Consider the following 23353-nt stretch of genomic DNA (forward strand, 5'->3'; position numbering starts at 1 on the left):
ATATGGGTTAAACCCATATTTCGAACTGCAGCTGCAAGGAGCCTACAGATTGAGTATAGTGTTTTTTTCCCCTTTGGGTGAGAAACATAGTATTGGTTAATATAAAGGCCTATGAAAGCTCAAGAATATCATGTTATTGTTATTATAAAAATATAAAGTAAAGTGTCAATAAATTTCGCTGATATTTAGCGGATTAATTTTTCAATATTCATCCCAATAGCCAAAAACCCAAAACTTAAAGGTCATATTGAGGTTGTATCATATGTGTGAATGTAAGTGTGATCAGCTGTCAAAAATTTACAGAGCCTGCACACACTTCATATATATCCATCCGAGTGCTGCCGCTACACATAAAACTAATTATTAATACATCAATACAAAAATTAATGGCTATAAGATTCGAATTGCCTAAAATATATTTGTGCCTAGATAAGTTTTTCTCCTTTTCCTGTAGCATGAAATAACTAATGAGAGCGTATCAGGTGCTCAAACTCTACATTCTCCCCTCTTCAGCTGCATGACCATCTCCATCTTCTCTCCAACCGCCCAATTTAACAATGTCCTCCACAAGTATTTTCCCTTCTGTAGCAACAAATAGGGACTCTCGTGATAAATATATTCATGAACTAATTCTTAGCTTTGATCAACTTAATTTTTAAAAAATGAGAATTTCATTTCGTGACAGACCTTTATCTTTGGAAAGACTGCTGATGAGTTCTTGTACACCCTCCTTGCCCAATGTATCCTTCAAGTACATTGCAGCAGATGCTACCTCCTCAGGAGTTACTTTCCCGTCATAATCCCTGCCATAAAAAAAATTAAATAAATAACTAAAACAGCAATTCACTCTAACAATTGTCAAAGTGAATGACTAACTTGTCAGTGGCAGACAATTTCTGAGCTATAGTAACTGGATCAAATTACTTCCATTTAGTAATTTACGTTAAGAAGTATATTCAAGCGTCCAGTCAGAATCAAAGTTCAATTTTACTTTATAACCCAGGCACATTATGAAACCACATATTTCACTGTAAAGAGATTATGATATAATTACAATAAGCACACTGCCTAAACGCCTTATCCAAACTAGCACATGCCCTGCCTAAATGCCTTATCCCAAACTAGCACATGGCCTGTTTAGGTACTGCTTGGTCCTGGGGTAAAGTCTCAACCAGACCATTTAGTATATCTGCTCCCTCCCAACTAAAATCATACACCTTTGTGACAAGAAAATGATAGACCAGTGAGAGACTGGGTACAAACCTGTCCAAAAGCCTCCACCGGTCACCAATTTTGGCATCCACATCATCTATTTCCTTCTCAAGATTATGGAGCATAGCATCGACCTGACATAGTTTCAAATGAACACAATTCAGATATATGAAATTGGTCTCCAAGTATTCTTTAAGAATAGATCAAGGATGAGTCTTACTCTCTCTATGAGTGCTGATGACACTCTATCCCCTTCACCTGATTCTTTATCCTGCTCATCTTCCTCTCGGGCAGCTTTATATGCTTTAAAGGCCGCTTTTTCACTATCTGTACCCTCCTTCTCCACCACACTGTTATAAAGTTCTATCTGAAGACAGAAAATAACCAAAGATGTCAGTGGCAAAAATGGATCATACACACAAACACAGTAGTTTTTATGAGTGTTATACGAAAGTCAGTTCTGTTAAATCATCTTATAGAAAGCTATCCATTGGCCTATCAAAGAAGTGTTATTCAATAGGAGGATAAAATCATGACCATCATCAAATCTTACACAAAGACAACTTAGAATTTAAAAAGTGTGCATTACTATGCCAAGACTTGACCCCCTCTCTTTTTCTCTCTGTCCTAATCACATGGAGTCATGGATGATCAACCAGTTACAATAGATTAGGTGCCAAAGCAATAATTGAAATTTCTTATAGCCAGCCAATTTAAAAACCAAATAACACAATTCTTAATATTAGAAATTATAAACACAAAAATTGTAACAAAACCAGGAAATCATCCCTGTTTAAAAGGGTAGCTATCATCTCGAAACTTCAGCACACCATAGCAACTTTGTTGAAGACAAAATATATAGATGATAATTATATAAAACAATGACAAGTACTGAAAGCACCAAGGTACCTCTTTGTTAACAAGCCTTAGAAAATCTTCGCGCTCCGTACTTACAGACTGTCATCAGCATAAAATACATAAGAATACAAAAAACTGCGCAGACATTTATCAGCAAAGAATCATACAAAATCAAAAGCAATTCACGAAATTGTGGCAAGCACACTCTTTGAAACTTTAAATACTCAACTCACCGACGCAGATGCTAAAACAGCTAATGCACGACTAAGTTCACACAACTGCTCTTTGTTTTCTAATGCTCTGGCTCTGGCAAGTTGATGTGCTTCCTTGGCAGATGAAATATTCATCTCTTTCAAGGCCTTATCATCCTCGCGAGTATTAATATCCTTCCTTGCTTGCTCCACTTCCTCTCTCTCCTCCTCCTCCTGCATTTTTTATTCATAACAATGTATTATTTGTTACAGTTTTCGAAAAGTCTTGACTAAAGTTAGTTAGTATTCATCAACATCAGGCCTCTAGAACTAAAATAACTTTATATGGTGAATTGTGCATATCAAAACCCTGAAAATTAATTCTTTAACCCCATTGGGACTCAAACTGAAGAGTTGTAATTCTTTTTCCCATCCTTTATCATTTAGGTTCTTTTTTGGTAGATTTGTGACAGATGAAACACAGCAAATATCATATAAACTAATAAAAAGAATACCATTGTCAACCTATCATCAAAAAGAAAAGAAGACTTTCTAGAAGGTTATATATACAGAGCAATATGTTTGTACATATTACCTTAATAAGTTCTTCCTGCATTTCAAGGAACTCCAATTTCCTCCTCCTCTCTGAGACAGAATCCTCAGAGGGTAAAGAAGTAATGCCAACAGTATCAACAACTTCATCAGGCAGAGAAGAAAGCGTAGCCTGCACAGCTTCTTCTGGCTTCAACTTCCCAGACACAGTAAATGCCCTGTTATGGTTATCAAAGCAAAAGTTAAAAATACATCTTTATTTTGCTTATCATTTGGATCCAGGGAAAAGCATTGTCAAAATTACCTAGAAAGTATCAGAAGAGATGACGGTACAGAGTGATTCAGAGATAGGTCCAACCAATCTCGAAGCTGCACAGGAAGGTTTACAGGTTTAGAACAAGATACCAAAGTAACATTCTGATCTAGTACTTCAAAACCACACAAATGATCATGAATTGTTTCAAGGAAATTTTATTGAAGAGAACGAAAAAAGTACAAAACTGGAAATAATCATGAATTGTTCCCAACATCTAACCTGTTGGCGCATTTCTTCAACAGAAAGCAACCCAAGCATGCCTCTCTCTCTACAATCTTCCCGTAGTTCAGCTTCTGAAAGAGAATCCACGCCTTCTGCTTGAATCAATCTATCGTCTTCCTTAATCCTAAACAGGGGGGGGGGGGGGGGGGGGGAGTAATGCATGTAAGGCACAATTATGTGGATGCCAATCCTACCGAGCCTTTTCAGCATGCAATCTGACAGATCTTTTTAAAAAAACTTCCCCAGTACTCATCAACTTTTCTTTATAAGAAATTTCCAACAAAATCTCATCATGCAATTGAAATTACTTACCAAAGAAAAAGCTCAACATTGACATCATAAAATGGATCTTACCGCTGTAAACGTTTTCGTAGCATATATCGCAAGTATGCATCAGTTCCAAAAGGACTAATCCCCATGTATTTGCACATATTGACTAAACGTGGCCTACAAGTTATAGGGACATTATAAGTCATGATAACATTTTTTTTTGAAGTACAAGAATAACAGAATATTGAGAGAGAGAGAGAGAGAGAGAGACTTGGGGGGGGGGGGGGGGTTTAATAGACCAACCTGCTTATATTGTCTAGAGTTAGTTCATCGTTAAACAACTTAGCAAATCCCAAAATTTCCTCATTGGAGACACGTGAACCTCTTCTAATCTGCATAAAGAATAGGAAGTTACAAATGATCAAGTGAACAAAAAGTCTGGGCAGAAAGTCAAATAAAAGGCTCTTAAAACTGAGATTTTAACCAAGTTTAAGAATTCATCAAGGTCTTCTGCTGTTTTCTTTATCTCTCCACTACGAGAGTTTTGAACTTCTTTTGCCATTTCTTTGACTGTATCCTGGAGGAATCTTGCATATTCTATTCTTGCCTTGAGTCTCCTTTTCAATGCTTCCTACACAGTGAACAACTGAGTCAAGCGAAAATTCGACAACAAAAAATTCAAATCTCAAACATTCATAATACAAAACAAATAGACAAGAAAATCTTTTATCATATAAATTGGTCACAATGTAGCCGACTCCACCTAGTGGAATAAGGCTTTGTTGTTGTTGTTGTATATCGCCATAAACCAGTGGAACATGTTTCAACTTTCAACTCATTTACGATACGTAACAAGGAGATGCAAATTAGCAAAAAATAGACATTATGTTCATATCAATCTTTGGGAACTGTCTATAACATAAGATCCAATCCTGGCTGGGACAGGCCCACATTTGCAGTAGTTTAAGTATTTCTTTTTCCTTTGCAATGGATAGAATAGAAGGTTTAGAAAGCAGACCACTCTCGAGATGAAATGAGGAAATAATTATCTCATTAGCTAATATATGCTCTCCAAGGAGAACAAACAAACAATTAAAAATTTTCATCACCATTTACCTGTTCTTTCATTTTGTCTTGAAATGTTGATGGCAACATGTTCGGGAAAAGTTTCAAAGCCACAGGCAGGAGGAATTCCATGAAGGGAACTATAATAAAAACAGCAAACGGAACAAGCCTAAAGATATCGGCAGTAGTCCGCGTGAGCTGCTGCCTTTCCCTCCTAGTGAGACTCTTCCCACCAGCAAGCTTCAGCAACAACCTTGAACTGATCCTCACATCCACCCAGAGCAGCTTAAAACCCAGCCAATAATGCTGCAACGTTGAGACAAATTCCGTCTTCCAGTGAACCAGTTTCTTAGCCCAGTCCTCCCTGCACCAAAACAAAAACACAAGGAAAAGGATTAATAGTCTGAATAAGAATTTACAAATTCATGCACAAAAAGGACCTTTGATTCCTTATTTATCACTCTACTGATTTGTTATGCCTCAAAATTTTATCCTATTTCCATTTCCAAAAAATTTCAACATGCAATCATCAACTTCTTGTCAAAATATTTCAAACCATGATGCGGCTGTATCTACAGTTGTATTCGACAGCAATCGCAATTGCATCAGCTGCAGTTTCCCAGACAAATTTTCACAATCACAGTAATAGCAATCAAACCACCACTAGAAAACCAAAATTCATCGATGTAAAATTGCAGTGTGGTGGCTATCTCTATAACTGTATTCCAACAGTCATTATGACATCATAAGCTGCATTTTCCCACGCAACTTTTCAATGTAGCAAGCTGTATTTTCCTGCGCAATCACACCATCACCAAAAAACACAGTAATGAATTCATATCAACATCGTTTTAAAATTGCATTGCCCGTGGTTGTCTCTACAATAGTAACATTAACATTAATTGATAGAGCATCAGCTGCATTTTCGCAAGTAATTTTTTGCTTGTAGCTTTTCGCGCTAACTCTTACTCACAGTCACAGTAACCACCACAAAACTACACAAAATCATCCATTCATATCAGTGTGATTTAGAATTGCAACATTGCCAGCAAAATTATAACAGCATCAGCCACAATTTTCCACACTCACAACAAAGCAATCGCAAGACAACAGTGACCTAAATTTAAAACCATTATTATGCGCAGGAATAGTAATAGCAAGTGAGATTTGTTTTTTATCAACCAACCTGCTCATGGATGCAACAGCTCTTAACGCAGGACCAATCCCTAGAAATGTCGCCCAAACTCGCTGTAAAATGGACTGCGAATCCTTCTGAGACTCCTGCTGCCGTTTCGCCTTCGCCTTCGCTTTCACGGTGGTTAATCCTTCGACGGCCTGATCGCACTCCTCGGGGGAAGCCTCCTTCCTCTTCTTGGCAACCATCTCCTCGTTCCGTTCGTTGTCATCGTCCGGCTGCTTGGCAGTGGCGGTGGAAACGCGGCGCAGCGATTGGGACGCGCTCATCCACCTCATCCCCATGGGCGCATTGAATTCGGAAGCGAAATCTCTGGAAATGGAGAAGCTCCGCGCATAGGGTCGGAATCCCAATCGAGAGAAGTAGAGAGGCTCCACACTTGGAAACGACGGGGAAGCAGCGCCATGAGGATTGTCAGAGGGAGGAGCAGAAGGAGGAGAGGTTAGATCCTGTGTGGCGGTTCCACGACGGAGAAGAGAGTTTGAGCTCGGAATAAAGGTGGAAGAAGCGTTAAGGTATTGATCGAGGAACCTCTTCCTTCTGAGAATAGCTCTTGAGGCCATTTTTGTGTGTATTTGTTTCAATCAATAAACATATAAAATGAAAATCTGTCACCAAGAAAAAGAGAAAAAATAATTAAGGAATTAAATATTGATTGAAGTTTAGGGTGCGGAATTAAATGAGTGAAAAAGAAAAATGTGAGTGTGGGAATAGGTAGTGAATGAGCTTACAAGGGGGAACGTTGGTTTGTTGAACGAGGCAGAAAGAGAGAAAGAGGAGAGTAATATTAGTACTAGGGTGTAACGAAGGAGAGGTTTAAGGGGCTTCTCTTTCTTTTGTTTCTTTTTATTTTATTTTATTTTTTATTGTGTTGCTTGCTTCACTAACTTGTTACTCCCGTTGCAGCGGGAGAGTCTAGTAAGCTTGTATCTTTTTACCGATTTGCCCTTCTATCTCAACCACTTTTTCGTGTTTGACCCTAAGATCCACGTCATTCAGTGCGATTTCGAGCATAGCTTTGACTCACGAATTACGACCCTCCGATCGTTCTTGCTTCTTACACAAGCCAGATTTTTCAAATGAATATTTGATTTTTGTTTATTTATTTATTATTGTGCAAAAAATTTGCCACAAATAAATGATATCGAAAAAAATTTAAACCGTTAAAGTCGAAAATCATACGTGCATAAAGCACATTGTAATTGGAGAAAAATTAGGTTTAATGATCAAGTTTTATATTTGGTGATTAAGTTTGTTTGAAGTTTAAAATTGTTTGACATCTAAAATTACTGGAAGTTTGAAATTATTTAAAGTTTTAAGTTTACTTGAGATTCAATCTTACTCCAAGTGCAACTTTAGTTTAGCCTAAGGTTATATCAATTACCATTGGATTCTTTTTTCATAAATAAAAAATTAGAAATAATTTTAATAAATTATAAATATTTTCATGTATTTACATACTCACTCATTCTAAAATTTTAAATTTTTAGTCTGATATGCAAAAACATGAGTCACGAATTTATATAAGTATTTAAAAACTTTATCTAACTCTATTTTTTTTTAAATAATATGAGTCACGAGTTTATATAAGTATTGAAAAATTCTATTTAATTTTATATCTTTTTAGTAATTTTAATTATAATTTTTATTTTTGTTATTTAAATTCTGTCATTTTCATTTAAATATTTGTTAATTTTTATACATTTTAATACAGATTTTATAATTTTTAATTTTTTTGTTTTGGACTTATTTTTTTATTTTTTTATTTTTTATAATTATTATTTTTTACTCATAAAGTAGTGATAGGTTTTAAAATTAGAAAAGCAGTGGTGTAAAATAAAATTAGAGATTAGAATTAGGTTATATTAAAAGATAATTTAAAAATTATATTTAATTTTATAAAATTAGAATAATTTTATCTGTAAAAATTTATCTTTTATGAATATAATTTCAACTTTTATCTTTCATAGATAAAAATATCAGCCTCTGAATTTTTTATGATAAAAAATGACTATATTTTTTTGTAACCCCCTTAAAAATAATAGTAAATAACTCTGATACCGTGATGGCTGCGAAAGCCCAACAGCGAGAATCCTGTTGTATAGACTGAAATGGGAGCCCATTATACAAAGGTTGATGTTAGCCGTTAGGGTTAATTTTAAGGCCAATTAATCTTAAAGTTAAATCTGATACATGTCGCTGCTAAATGTAGTGTGTATGAGACTGTGAGCCAATACCAAAAACGTTTAGTTGCCTAATTCAATTTTTCTTTATTAAGGCTAATTAGAAAGTTAAACATTTCATTGATTAATTAGCAAGAATTAGAAGTTAGAGCATCCAATACATATATATATAAAGATACTATTCAATGTTTTTTTTTTCGATCGATGACTAGAGAACAATTTAAAATTTAGTTAGCTTTTAAGTGAATGATTAAATAGAAATATTATTTGGCAACTTGTAAAAAACTCACTTGCAAAAGACATTGTTGTATTAGGACAAATGACTGAGATAAACCAATGTCACTTTAATATTATGCAAATCACCTAAATATAAAATTGTTACAGATATATTTTTAAGGATATTTCTATATTTTTAAGGATATATCTATGTAAATTGAAGCAGACAAATTTGATTTAGTACAGTTCCATATAAATCGAAACAGGCAAATTCGATTTAGTAGAAATGCATATAAATCGAATTAGTCTCCATCAATTTATGCATGCATTGTTAGGTTTTTATATAATTCGAATTAGTCCCATTCGATTTATGCATGGTTGGTACGTTTCTAAGTAAATCGAAGTAGCCTAATTCGATTTACCTCCGTCGAGATCAACATGAATAAATCGAATTAGGGGAGGTAGATTTACTATAGTTTCAGCAACATATATAAATGAATGTTGGGTAATTCGATTTAGTATGGTACAAATGTATATAAATAGACGTGGAATGTGAATTCTTCATCATAATGAGTCCCATAATGGCTAGTGATGAGAGTTTCTTAGTTTTGGTGCACTATAAAGGGTCGATTAAGAAAAAAACGCGTTCCGGAATTAAGTTTACTGATAAGGATCCGCTTAGTGTTTTCATGAAACTTTCGACGAGTTTCACCGAGTTTTATGATACTATAATTTCAAAACTGGGGCTGCAAGGCGTGAAACGGGTGGAAAAGTTATTCTACAGAATTTCAATATCCGTTTTGCGGGATAATGTGAAGTATGATTCGTTCGTCATAGACAGCGACAAAGATTTGGAAGTTTTGTTCCATTATCATCGGCAATTTTTGGAGGTGAAGACCCTTAAACTGTTGGCCAAGCTTGTGGATGTGGTCTTTAGTTCAGGAGGTTCTAACCGGAATTCTCTGCCTTCAGTCATGGCAGTCTGCTCTAGTTCGAGGCCTATTGGTGTCTCTTTATCTCTGTCCGTGATTGAGCCTGAGGCAGTTTTGGTGGCCTTCCCATCCTTCACTGCTGATCTAAACCGCACTTGTGACAGAAAAAGGGTTGACACTGGGCCCGTAGTTGATGTTGCGATAGCGATGGCCGGCATTGATGATGGGGTACCAGAATTCCGACAGGGTGGAATACCGGATGGTGTGGAAGATGTATTTCAGGATGAGGATGATGATGATGTGGAGCCCGCCACGATTGCCGATGATAGCGATGATGAGGATGCGAGGAATACTCCATCTGGGGGTGGTGGAGCAGCTAGTTCAAGAACTTCGTAGTACCTCCCGCACTTTTCAGCTTTGGACTTGGATGCCATGAGACAACAGGGAGAACCTGCCCTACTTGTCGAATTTGGGACCAGAGACATACAGGATACAAGAGGACTAGTTGAGTTCCAAGTTGGTCAGCAGTTTCAGGATAAAAAGGAGGCCGTGTTGAGCGTGAAGACTTACAGCATCCGACGTGGGGTTGAGTATAAAGTGTTGGAATTCGATTACCGCAAGTACCATGACAACTATAAGTATTTCGGCAACAGGTGTACATGGTTGATTCGTATCAGTCTCTGACAGCGCAGAGGTATTTGGGAGGTAAAACAGTACAATAGACCACATACTTGTCTAGCCACTTTGATATCCAGTGATCACATGAGGCTAGATTACCATGTGATATCGGCTTTCATATTGCCTATGATTGAGCCGATGCTGCCGTGTCGATCAAGGTACTTCAGAATGCGACAGAAGCCCATTTTGGTTTCAGACCGACTTACAGAAGGTTTTGGATGGCTAAGCAGAAAGTCGTGGCTCAGATTTACGGAGACTGAAAAAAGTCATATGATGAGTTACCGCGATGAGTGCTAGGTGTACAGATGAGATGTCGGGTAGTGTTACAGTGTTGAGGACGAGTCCTATGCGACTGGGTGGCCAAGTGGTGAGGAGCAAACATATTTCCACCGGCTTTTTTGAACCTTTCCACCGCGTATCGAGGCATTCCAACATTGCAAGCCTCTGGTTAGTGTTGACAGGATCCACTTGTATGGCAAATACGGTGGTACACGGTTAGCTGCGATTGCTCAGGATGGCAATTCCAATATCATTTCTGTCGCTTTCGTACTTGTTGAGGGTGAGAATGCAGGATCGTGGTCGTTCTTCTTATCCCACCTTCGACAGCACATAACGCATCAACCAGGCATTCTTGTTATATCAGATAGGCACAATGGGATTAAGGCTGCACTAGATGCTCCTGATGAGAATTGGCTTTCGCCTAATGCATACAGGACATTTTGTATCCGACATGCGGCGGCAAACTTTGCCCTCAATTTTAAGGGCAAGGATGCTAGGAGATTGCTAGTGAATACTGCAATATTGCCTATGTGAAGACCGAGGTCGAGTTCGACTACTGGTTTGACATCCTTCCCTCAGAAGACCCGGCCATGTGTGACTAGGCCAATCCGATTGACTGGACCAGGTCAAATATCTAGACGTACGGCATGATCCTATCGTCTAACGGCATACCATGCTGTCTCCTCTTGCTCGAGATGCAGTAATGGGGCTGCATGACATTAAAAAAATACTCTTACAATCATAAAATTTTACAAAAAATAAATTACCTAAAACAGATAATTTACATCGAAAATTACTTTAGCCAGATTCTTATTAAACTCACAAAATCCTTTATCCAACATGCATTTTTATTTGTATACTCTAACACATTACTATCCTTGTATCAATACTCTAACCCCTATTTGAGATTTACGAATTCTATCAATTATAATATTCAAGTTCTAAACAGTTTAATATCAGTAAATAACTTCTAACACACTACTACCCCTAAATCAAACCTCTAACTACTACTTGAAGTTTATACATTCTAATCATGTTACTAAACAAGTTCTAACCGATTTCAACAAAACTAACACATAGTTTAGTTCTTACAGAAAATAAAATAAAATTTTAATTTTATTTTACTAATCTCGTCATGCACGCTACCAGCGATATGTGCGACTCGATCCAAATGGTAGATTCAATTCGAGTGTTCTTCCATTTTGATAGGCTGCGTCGCTTTCTCTGAATTTAGTGGGATATGGGCCATGGGGTGGTGAAATATAATTCTAATGAAGTGAATTTGAATTATATATAGCCACCGTACATGTAAATCGAAACAGGGCAAGTAGATTTACATTGAGCATTCGTTTTTATATAAATTGAATTAGGGGAGGTAGATTTACGTAAATCGAAACCACCCAATTTGAATTACTATGGGCACAAAACCTTTGGCTAATTCGAACTACTCTCATTCGAATTATTATGGATAAGTGAAATCGCTGCGTTGCTTATTAAATCTATGGGACCTGTGTCTATTACTTAGACCTTATGTAAATTGAAATGATGTAATTTGATTTATGTGTATTTCAACTTTTTTTAGTAAATCTATGCAGCCTAATTCGAATTACTACTAAAAATTGTAATTCGAATTGTGATGATTCGATTTATATAGTAATACTTTTGAAAGATTCACATACCATTAGCTTTGAATAATATATGTAATTTGTTCATGCATTTGATTTATCTTAGTCATTTGCCCGTTGTATTAGTCAAAATTATTTTAAATGAAAGTAGCTTTTAATTTTGAGTTGTTTGTTTATATTAATAGAGAAGAAAAGGTAGAAAGAATACGAGAACGCCTATGCTTAAAAGAAAAGTTGAAAAGAGAGAATGTAATATATGGGATTGTTATCTTTATTAATTTGCTTAAAGATACCTGATCCTTATCGAGAGAGTAAAGTAGTAGAGTCCATATCTAAGCATATATTGTGCAAACTGCAAACAGTAACAAGTAGTAGTAGTAGTTAAAATATGTATAGGACATAAAGATACAGAGGATCATCAGAAAATTTCTGAGAGTAAAGGATCTCTACACCGTATGAATTATGAAACATTTTAGTTTACAAAGAGGAGCTGTTCCAAACTCCCCCTCTATCGGACAGAGAACGGAAGTGAAGTCGCAGGAGTTTCATTTTTATGCTCAAATCCAATCATATTTATTTGAGTTCCCAAGTTATTAATTGCAATGGCTATTAACTATACATCAATATGAGCCTCACAAATCGTATCTGAGGATGGAACCTCGGTCTTTCTCCTCTTGTGCTCTGTGGTACTTCCTCCTCTGTTATTTATTTCCTGCACATATTGAAACACAGTTCATTAATGAAGGGAATAGTAAATACTATGCCTTATGTCCTCTATGCAAAAATCATTGCTCAATGTCTCAAACCCAACTAAAATGGCCCAAAGCAAATATTCCTATCATATACACCTAACTTTAGAAGAAATGAAGATTCTAAGAAAATTGTGCAAGCTCACTTCGTTATCCCTTTGTCTTATTTCATTAATGGTAAAAAGTAAGTAATGCACAAATTTGTAGTGAGTTTTTTCCCCAACCAACAAATTTCAAAATTTTAATTCATCATCGCTAATTCATATTCTGTCCAACTTTCTTGTTTTTCATTTCACGCATAGGGGTGACTAATTCTAGTAGTTCAAAGTATACGTGAAAACTATAATGCTTACAATTACTCCAAAGAAATTAAAATCTCTAAGGATATAATAATAGGAAACATACCAAGGAAGTTTAAAAGTATCTTTCCACCATCCGTGTTTCGAACCATTTGAAACAATTTTATCCAACCGTACAATGACCTGGGAAAATGTTGGCCTGACAACAGGTTCTCGATCCCAACATTCCTCAATCAACCTGCAACACCATGATAGTAAGACAAGACACCTTTACAATTAAAATGAAGATCTACCTTTTATTTACTTGAAAATTCACTCACTCTTTCAAATCCGGAGGATAATGTTTTGCTTTGACCTTGAATGGTGGTCTATTCCCTTCTAGGCACATCATTCTCAAGGCCTCATCCGCAGAGTGGTGATGGAAGGGCTGTACACCCTCAATCATCTGGGTCCATAGAAGGAATAATACAAAAGGAATTGGTATTCTTCTTCATTAAATTAGAACTGTATCAGGAATATTAAGGGACTACCAAATTAAGAACTCAGGAATCCTAAGGAACAGCATCCCCTTAAGTAGGACTATAAGGGAGACAAATGAACGTTATGAATAGATGTGAAGACAATCTTTTTTGTCAAACTCATCCCTTCCCCAACATATACCACCTCCAATGCATAACTACTCGGTATGAACTCATGACTTTGGTTTTCATGTCAGTTGTTGATGGTGTGCTTGTCACTAAACAAAATCTCTAGCTAATGAGTAATGACCACTGACCAGCCCATAATTTTTCCACTTACGTGCATCAATTAAGTGCCAGGATCCAATTACACTCACATCCAGATGGCTTTCGCAAAGCCAGATGGTGTCCCAATTCTCAAAGCTCAAAAAACAAGAATCTCGAGAAAATCACCTTCAACATTGGCAAATCTAGTAATATAACAATTAATATATCAAAATTTTAATAGTTGGTACCTCATATAAGATGAGACCAAAAGAATATGCGTCCACGCTTCTGTCAAATACTTCATCTTTATAAATCTCTGGAGCCAAGTACACGCCTACAATTGTTGAACCACACGAAAAGATATATATAGATTAGCAACTCCAGTGTTCAGTAGCAGTAGTAGCATTACAAACAAATACATTTTTCATATCTAATTTTTTTTCTTTCCATAATTTGCAAACAATTGGATTTTCCCAAACAACATTGCACAAAGCGCCTACTATTTCAGTTACAAATGCCTCCAAATACTAATCAACTTTTAAATAGCTGTTACAAATTCAAACATTCTTAATGCATGAATGGACAACAGAAGAATGAAAACTTCCGATCAATTTGGAAGGATATGAAACCAGAGTTAAAAGATTTTGGCACTTAAAAACTTACTTAAAAGGTCAATGTTGGAGACAGGCTCTGCCAGCTTTGCTTTATCAGGTGAGATATGCGATAATCTCACATTTCCAAACCCAGCTATCTTTAGTTGACCTCCATTATCCAGCAAAATATTTCTGGCACCTTACCAAAATTTCATATATTAAAGGAACAGTAATCCCAATGACAAAATTTTAAATTAAAATGCACTTCTAAATTGTAAATAGACACCAAATTGTTTTAAATGGTCTTACTTTGGCTTTAAATCACAGTGGAGAACTGGTTCTGGTTTGCATTCATGAAGATAGTTCATTCCCCTGCTAACAATAAATTATCAAATATCTTATATAAATAACCTGGAAGAATGTTGCATAAATCTATAATCATTGAATGCATTGTAAAGACTTGTTCTGAAAGATTTAATGCAGCATAGAGTTCCTTAAAATGGTACTTGCCTAGCAATATCAAGAGAAAACCGTAGAACTTTTGATAGGGAAAGCCGGCCTTTCTTCTGAATATAGCTTGCAAGGTCACCCTGAAAATTAACATAGGTACGAGCACTGTATAGTAAGTTGGATATATGTCATCTGATGAAGATGTATTAGTTCTCATGCTCCTTCTTGTTTGATACCTGCACCTTCTCTCTCCCCTTTCTCATCAAGAACACCTCTGGAAAAGAGAGAGATGAAAGAAGGGTAAGCTTACCTTAGCATGGTATTCTCTCACAATCATCATTGGTACATTTTGAGTGACAGCTCCAACAAATTGGACCACATTAGGATGCCGTACCCTTTCTAATAACGTGAGCTCATGCTTGAAGGCATTTCTGAGTGAATTATAGAAATAATAAAAATTCAGTGCCAAGGTTAAGCAATTAAAACTATAGAAACAAAGAGCAATTTAAGTCATCAACTTGACTGGAAATCAAAAAGAAAAGTGGTAGTAAAAAATACAGATAAACAAAATCATAGCCAAGTAGGATAAGCATAAAATGGTCCAGTTGAATCATGAGTCACAAGAAGCATATCACACACATAGACAAACAAATATGGAATATTGCTGAGATGTGTATACATACATGCTATCAGGATCTGAATAACTGTCCTTATCTAGTATCTTCACTGCAACCTTTGTGCCATTCCATTTAGCTACTTGATATACCCCCTACAAAGAGATCGATGAAAGATGAGTGATGAACTACTCAAGATTATAAATTTAATATATAGTCATATATTGATATTTAGCTTGATCATGCAAGATGTTTGTAGATCCAGTGAACTCAGTTTCAACAAGTATTGGACAACTTCATACATAAGAAAAAGCATTAAATTGGGGAAAATAACACTATACGTTAGACGCCACCTGTATTCGTATGAAGCAAATCCAAACAACAAAAATTAACAGGTCAAATGAAAATTAAGCCGATAAATATCAAACAATCATGCTATACGTATAGAAAAATTAACTATTAAATCAATCACGTATAAAATATATACTAGAATACAAAATACATATTAAAAATGTAAAAAAAAAAATTATGTATTTATACACAGCATTTTTAATACGAATTTTATCTCAGTTTTTTTTTATTTACCTTCTAACTAATTATACTAAATAATTATACGGATGTTTCTACAAAAAAATTGAATCAAATTTCTACTTATGAATATAGTATGAAAAAAAAAATGCTATATTTTGCCAGATTGAGACAGTTGTTTCTTTCATATTCATTTTATTAAAAATTGAACTTTTCGAAGTCAAAGTTTATTCTAAGAAATATTGAAGAAAGAAAGAGCATACCTTTGAAATTCCATCACTCTTCCGAACCTGGAGTTCTAAGGGATTGAGTTCATATTCTGGAACCTCACGAGGATTTGTAACAGTCATTGGAGTTTTCCTGGTTTTCTAACACAACAAAGATTATTCAATAAGTCTCCAAATTCGATGCAATAATTCACTTCGAACTTATTTTGCAGATACATGATATCAGTAAAACAAAGGGTATAATACCGGCACTTTTGCTCCACGGGCCTTCAGCATATAATAAACTTCTGTATTTCCATAATATTTGGCGTCAGCCGCTGCCTGCAAATTAACTCATACATTACACCTTGAATTTTTCCTCTCAAAAAAATGTTGCCGAAAATCTAATTTCTAATTTTCAGACATAATAAACGGACTCTGAGTCTCTGACATCGTGATTGATTTCAGATAGTACTATATTATTAAATTCTGGACATATTCAGATTAACTTATTTTAAATTATATAAAAACCGAAAGATAAATATAAATAAATAAATAAAATTATTATCCGACATTATATATTAGAAAAATGTAAATGTAAATAATTGAGCAGAGAGAAAAACAATAACAAAAATTCGGAGGAAAAAAAAGGTGGCACCAATAATAATTGCATAGGATCGCGAGTCAGAAGAGAGTGATAATCTATCTAGTCAACTTTCTATAATCGGAAAAAGAAGACGGAAATAAGAGAGTGAGTGTAGGAAATTACCGTGCTGCCCCAGCGATCCCGAGCGTCGATGTTAGCCTTGCGGCTGAGAAGGAGAGCGCAGACCTCAACGTGGCCCTCACAAGCGGCGATGTGAAGCGCAGTGCGTCCATCGAGATCGATGCTATTTACATCGATGCCATCGTTGAGGAGGTCCTCAACGCCCTTAACGTCACCTCTGCACGCCATGAACAGAAGCTGCATGGTGGAATCGAGGTTGTCCGGAACCGTGAGCTCTTGGTCGTCCTCCCCGTCCCTCGGCGTCACCGGACTTCGCCGGATCGGGTCGAGCGACGACTGCCTCCCGAAGCTGAACCTGAGATTGTTCCGGCGAGGGTCCAGCGACGCCTGTCTCGTGAACTGGCGGCTCATGTTCCGACGAAGCGAACCCGACGAAAATTGCCGCGATATGCCGCGCTTCAGCTGCGCGGCAATGCTCTCCATCGCGATTGACCGTCCGTCTGTCCGTTCCTTCGTTGTCTCCGGTCGATCGAACGGTTCAGATCGAAGAATCTCTCAGCCAATCAACAAATCAATCGCAGATAATAATCTCTCTCTCTCTACATGCTTGGACTTAAAAGAGAAAATGAATGAACGAATGAATGTAACAACAATAACAACATAACAAAACCAATCTTATTCAATTCAACATTCAATGGAGTAAGGTTTTTTTAGCTGATTTAGTTGTTTATTTATTTATTTTTATTAGAAAAGAAAGGAAAATGTTTGCGTGAGTTTGCTAATTTGGGAGGGTGAAGTTAATGAAGAAGAAGAAGAACGACTAAAAAAATAAGTAATTGAAATTCTTTTGCTTTTTTTTTTAAATTATATTTTGGGGCGAATGATGATTAGTTCGGCATAATGGAAAGGATGAGTTCTAATAATAATGGTGGTGACTAGAAGACACACTAGATAAAATATGCATTATCATGGAAACGAGTATAACAACACATGTCATCTCTTTTTGCGTATCAATTACTACTTTTATTATTCTTATTATTTTTTCTAAGTAATGAGATTTTTCATTTTAGGGATTTGTTGTTATTTTGTGCGATTGACTTTGTCAAAGGGACCCACCCAGAAACAGAATGGACAATGGAACGACCTGTATTTCCAGGCGTTACCGTGAAAAATGGCGAGACTGTCTCAATTTTTCTGACTCTCCAATTTTTTTAACGCTGTCTTGAGGTGTCACCTGATGATTTATTTAACAATCGGAGCGCCTAATTTTACCTTTTTTTTGGCAACTATTTGGAGAAGCTGACAGGAAGGTGCAATAACGTTTTCAGTGTTCTCTATGAATAAAAGGACAATTATACGGGTCTCTTTTTGTATTTAAATTTTTGTTTAATTTTTTTATAATAATTTTTAATATATGGATATAATTATATATAATCTTAGACCATTTCTCACGTTATTTATGATCCATAAGTGTTAATCCATAAATAAAGGTGCCCCACGCAATGGATTCATTATATTATTGTACCTTAATTAGATCAGTCTATCGGACATTTTAGTTAACACCTTACTATCACTACACAGTAATAAACTGTTGTGTAAATTGAATAATCATAATAAATAGTGGATTTTCTATCAAAGCATCGATCAACATTTTTAAAAGTTGGTCTCATTATTTTAACTTTTATTCGTCCGTACTAACAACTTTTTATAATTTCCATCCAATAAAAAAAACCAAAACAAACACAGTGGATATTAAGAACATGGTTGATAAGGAATTTAGGATAGCAAAGGTACTGGGTCCAATGGATTTTATTTGTCATTACAGTTTTAGATCCCATCAAGCCAGTGAATTAGTTTACTTTAGATTATGTTAAATAAATTTAAAAAATTAGAATAATAACTTACATAATTAACTCGAGTTATATCGACTCAGATTATTGCATTGGATTAAGGGTTTTTTTTAATGATCACATTTATTAATGTATAAATACTGTTAGTACTCCTAATTTATTAGGTATTATGTGACACTAGTGTATAACAGCTGTATATAGAATATAAAGAGGTAATTAGTATAATTTTTCTTTTTTTTCTGATTCCTAATTCTTTACATGCTTTTCATAAACTATCGTAGCTTCTTTCCATCATTTTTTGAGAGCTTAAATTCTTGATTGAAAACCCAAAATTTTGAGCTCATGCAATTGACAAATTCAAGAACCCATTCATCAAATCAACTTCCAAAAAAAATGGCACTATAACTGTACTTTGAAAAGTAAAAAAAAAAAATATTTTTCCTTTTCACAACAAAGCATCAAGATAGAAACGAAGCACAATGCGGGGTACAACATGAGAAGTGAAAATTGAGCAAAACTTACGTTCCGGGAAAAGTAGTCGAATAGAAGAGGAAAAATAGTCGAACGGGAGCACAGAAGAGGGAGCTTTAGGTCTTCAATGGCTGAGAGGCCATTGGCTAGCATTCGAATCACTGAAATTGGGTTAGGGCTCAATGACCTGTTGCACTTGCACCTTCTTTTTTCTTCATTCAAATAAAGTTTCGCTATGCTTCTCACTGATGTAATCGGAGACAATATTCAATTTGGTTCCTGAATTTTTACGCGAATCTCAATTTAATTCTTGAGAGAACTCTTGACCTTTCGGACATAGAGTTCTGATACTATGTCATGAAACCACTCATCCTAAAAGTTTAAGCTGATAGGAGAAGGTAACATTAATAGTTATATCTCTAACATGTTTAGTCTCCAAAATTTATAAATGCGTTTTATATTAGTCTTTAGGATAATTTTTAGTTAAAAATATGAATGGAGTGCTGTTATATCACTTACAAGTGTAATTATCCGTTTTATGCACGTGATAAGATTGAAATTATAATTTTAAATTATTTTTTAAAATTAATTTAAATTATAATAATTTGATTAATAAAAAATTAATATGTTATGCATTGTTTTTTTTTAAATTTAGTATTAATTGAATTAATTCTAAAATAGTTATTAATCGATTTTAATAATCTACTTTCTTCAATAAATCAGACATATATATTGAATATGATCATAAATAATATAGTAATAGTTAAATCTACTAACAAACATATTGACTATTATCACACTCTAAAACAAATTAAATATAAAGGTTATTAGCAGGCACTTATAAATCTATAAAATCGCACTGTCTTTAATTCGTGCAAGGGTTTATTTATCAAATAAACTTAAAATATAAAAAAAATATTTATAAAATGGACCTAACCTCACTTAAAAGAATCATGAAAAATAATCAACTTACCTTATCATCCATAAGAACCATTTTTATGTAAGTTGTGTTGTTCTTGTAAAATTTGGATGAGACTTTTCATAACTTTATAATTCTTGCCTTTATTTTTCAAACTTTTTCATTACATAATCTATCATAGGTAATACTGTTGATAGAATCGTAGTTAGTATCCTTTAGGTATGAAAAATAATAAACAGAAGAAGTTTTATGTCTGAGGTACGAATTTTCTAGATGATAAATAATTGTAACAATTCACTATTAATCCTTATATATATAGACACACTAATTATACACGGTAATAGTTAACAAATATTTTCAATGGAGATACTTACTCAATATATATGTTATCGGCATTAATTATATGCCAATATTTTTAAGAAAGAGCTAAAAGAGGAGATATATAAATATATATAATATTATTGCTATATAGGAAGCATATATAAATTGCTACATTTTTTTATTATGTTATACGACTTAAAATTATACTATCATGTTATTATTAATCCTAGATACTTGCTATAATTATATCAAATTTCATTATGAATCTAAATAAATAAAATAGATAATATTTAATATTATTTTTTTCTTTTTTACATTCAATATTACTGTAAATATAAAAAGTAAAATAATTAATAAAAAATATGAGCAGAAAATAAAACATATTAATTAAAATTCAATTTGTTATCTAATTAATCTTGTGTCCATACGATATAACTTTACAAAAATGTTATGAATCACAACCTTTTTTATTCTACAAAAAGAAAAAATACTATATGTAGCCTTTAGTAGTACAAAAAATAATTATAAAAATTAATTATTGATATTGATATTAATCATAATTGATTATTAATACTCTAATTTTTTAAAATATATTTTACCTTTTTAAAATATAATGCATGTACCGTGTAGACTTTATTATCATTATTATTATTATTATTATTATTATTATTATTATTATTATTATTATTATTATTATTATTATTCACTAATTGATATCAAATTAAATAGGTCACTATTAATGTGTGCATCAATTATCTCCTAATAAAATTATTGCACTTGAATGAGAATTAGAACTATATCAATTGATATAATTAGAATGATTAAAAATATCGATGATTTATAAGTAGTTTAATAACGCATTAAATATTAATTTAATATAATTATACTGAAGATATTTTCTTAAATTAATATAATCATGCATTATTCATGAGCTAATTGTAATATAATTAAAATAAATTTATTTGAAAAAAAATTCATGTATAATTTTCAGAAATTATAATAATTTTTTATTTATATATACATATATATTAATTTTGTTAAATAATTCTCTCTCTCTATATATATATATATAAAAATAATTATATACATATACATAAATAAAAAAATATATGAATTATATTTTGTTAAACTCCATGTTACCGGCTATTAAAAACATTTAAATCACATGTATTGATTTTTTTTGTTATAATTATTTTATTTTATATATATGATTATTTTTTATTCTACAATCGTGCAATAATATTTTTTATAATATTATTGCTATATATGAAGCAGCTTTATATTACTATAATTATATCAAATTTAATTATGACTGTAAATAAATAAAATAAGAAACAATCAAAATTAATTTTTTATAGTCAAAATTTACTGTAAATATAAAAAATAAAATCACTAATGATTAAAAATTTGAGTAGAAAATAAAAATCCATAAGCTAAATTGAATTTGTTAATTAATTAATTTTATATCCATATAATATTATTATTATTATATATTGATTAAAACTGTGAATACATACTAATAAAATTATTATATACGAATGAGAATTAGAACTATATCAACTATATTAATTCGAAATTATTATTATTATTATTATTATTATTATTGAGTAATGATGATAATTCATGTGATAATGAATAGTACTTATAAAACATCTAAAATTAAATAATATTCAAGTATAATTATGTGACAATTATAATTCAAAAATTAATGTATATGAAGTCACGTGAATTATTATTATAATTGATATAATAATTGCTATAATTGCTACATATTCTCAATTTTATCGGTTGTATCAATTTAACTATATCAATTATATTCAAATTAGTAGTCAATTATTTTTATGAAAATTCTTGCTATAATTAAATTATACTTATGAGATTATCTTGTATTAATCATTATAATTAATTTAATAAAGATATTTATTAAGTATATATGTTATCTATATTAATTATATACTAATATTTGTAACAATGGGTTTAAAAAAGTGATATATAAATATATATAATATTATTGTTATATAAAAAAATAGATTTAAATAATATATTAAATATTAATTTGATATAATTATAATAAAAATATTTTTCTAAAATAATATAATCATACACTATTTATGAGCTAATTATAATACAATTAAATGTATAATATTATTCTATATTATTTATTTACCGTCATGCTTTGATTTTATTGTTTTCTAGTTTATTTACTTACATAAATGATTAAAATATATAACATAACTATCGTAATTATTATAATTTTATGATATAATTATAATTAACATATTTTATCATAATTAAATATTGATTTGATATAATTATAATAAAAAAAATTTTCTAAAATAATATAATCATACATTATTTATGAGCTAATTATAATACAATTAAAGATATTATTATATGATAATGTCTACTTACTATATTAATATAATATCAAAATATACATATTTTATTATTTTTTATAGATAAAATCAGTTTTTATTGGCAACTAAATTATGTTTAGGTCAATGAAAACTATATGTTTAGGTAGAGATTTTTTGTCAAATATAATAAAAATACAAATAAAGAAATAAATAATAAAAATAAACTTAAATAATATATCTGGCACCACTTCATTTTATTAATTATTAAATTATTTAAAAATAGTACATCCACAAAAAATACTCATCATATATAAATTGAGGCAATAATTTAAAATTTTCTAATTATAATTTAATCAAATACTAATATTAAAACTAAATTACTTAAATAATATTGAATCTATTCTAGTTCTTAGTCACGTATAATATAGAGTCATTCTCGTAATGATAACCAACTGAAATAACATCGTAAATATCAACATTTAGAATTCGTGGAAATTCAAACCATCCTCTTGTTAAATAAGCTTCATCATCCGCTATTCATGCAATGCGGCAAGGTATAGAATTGCCACACTGAGAAACCAAACTAACCCTTATTCCTCTCAATGGCATTGCATTCATGCAAAAGAAAGCCAGTAATTTATGAAAAAAATCACAATATGTTATAAGATTATTCTAATAATGAACAACTTAAAATAAGAAAATTTAAATATATTACCAATCGTTGAAATTGCATATCCGAGTTTGTCACGA

The 23353-nt window shown here is 32.7% G+C and overlaps 3 protein-coding genes across 3 annotated transcripts; 1 reads left to right on the top strand and 2 right to left on the bottom strand.

Annotated features, from left to right (window-relative positions):
• Positions 1-163: 163 nt before the first annotated feature.
• LOC112792115 (uncharacterized) lies at positions 164-6771 on the bottom strand. Its single transcript, XM_025835208.3, has 15 exons — positions 6613-6771; positions 5873-6489; positions 4738-5050; positions 4106-4252; positions 3925-4013; positions 3706-3798; positions 3349-3475; positions 3118-3182; positions 2857-3031; positions 2304-2495; positions 2122-2169; positions 1433-1579; positions 1264-1346; positions 688-803; positions 164-582 (listed from the first exon to the last, which is right to left on the bottom strand). The coding sequence occupies exons 2-15, from the start codon at positions 6442-6444 to the stop codon at positions 494-496; spliced, it is 2256 nt and encodes a 751-aa protein (XP_025690993.1). The 5' UTR covers positions 6445-6489; positions 6613-6771; the 3' UTR covers positions 164-493.
• LOC112771565 (uncharacterized) lies at positions 6754-10560 on the top strand. The gene has a single exon (XM_025816354.2). It carries the CDS (start codon positions 8850-8852, stop codon positions 9606-9608), a length of 759 nt encoding a protein of 252 aa, XP_025672139.1. The 5' UTR covers positions 6754-8849; the 3' UTR covers positions 9609-10560.
• Positions 10561-12111: 1551 nt separating this feature from the next.
• LOC112792117 (integrin-linked protein kinase 1) lies at positions 12112-18193 on the bottom strand. Its single transcript, XM_025835209.3, has 12 exons — positions 16728-18193; positions 16226-16300; positions 16016-16120; positions 15294-15379; positions 14921-15041; positions 14671-14750; positions 14470-14532; positions 14231-14352; positions 13816-13901; positions 13163-13287; positions 12949-13080; positions 12112-12506 (listed from the first exon to the last, which is right to left on the bottom strand). Exons 1-12 carry the CDS (start codon positions 17166-17168, stop codon positions 12500-12502), a joined length of 1443 nt encoding a protein of 480 aa, XP_025690994.1. The 5' UTR covers positions 17169-18193; the 3' UTR covers positions 12112-12499.
• Positions 18194-23353: the final 5160 nt, after the last annotated feature.

The sequence above is a fragment of the Arachis hypogaea genome, chromosome 13 (assembly GCF_003086295.3).
Source record: "Arachis hypogaea cultivar Tifrunner chromosome 13, arahy.Tifrunner.gnm2.J5K5, whole genome shotgun sequence".
NCBI classification, from domain to species: domain Eukaryota; kingdom Viridiplantae; phylum Streptophyta; class Magnoliopsida; order Fabales; family Fabaceae; genus Arachis; species Arachis hypogaea.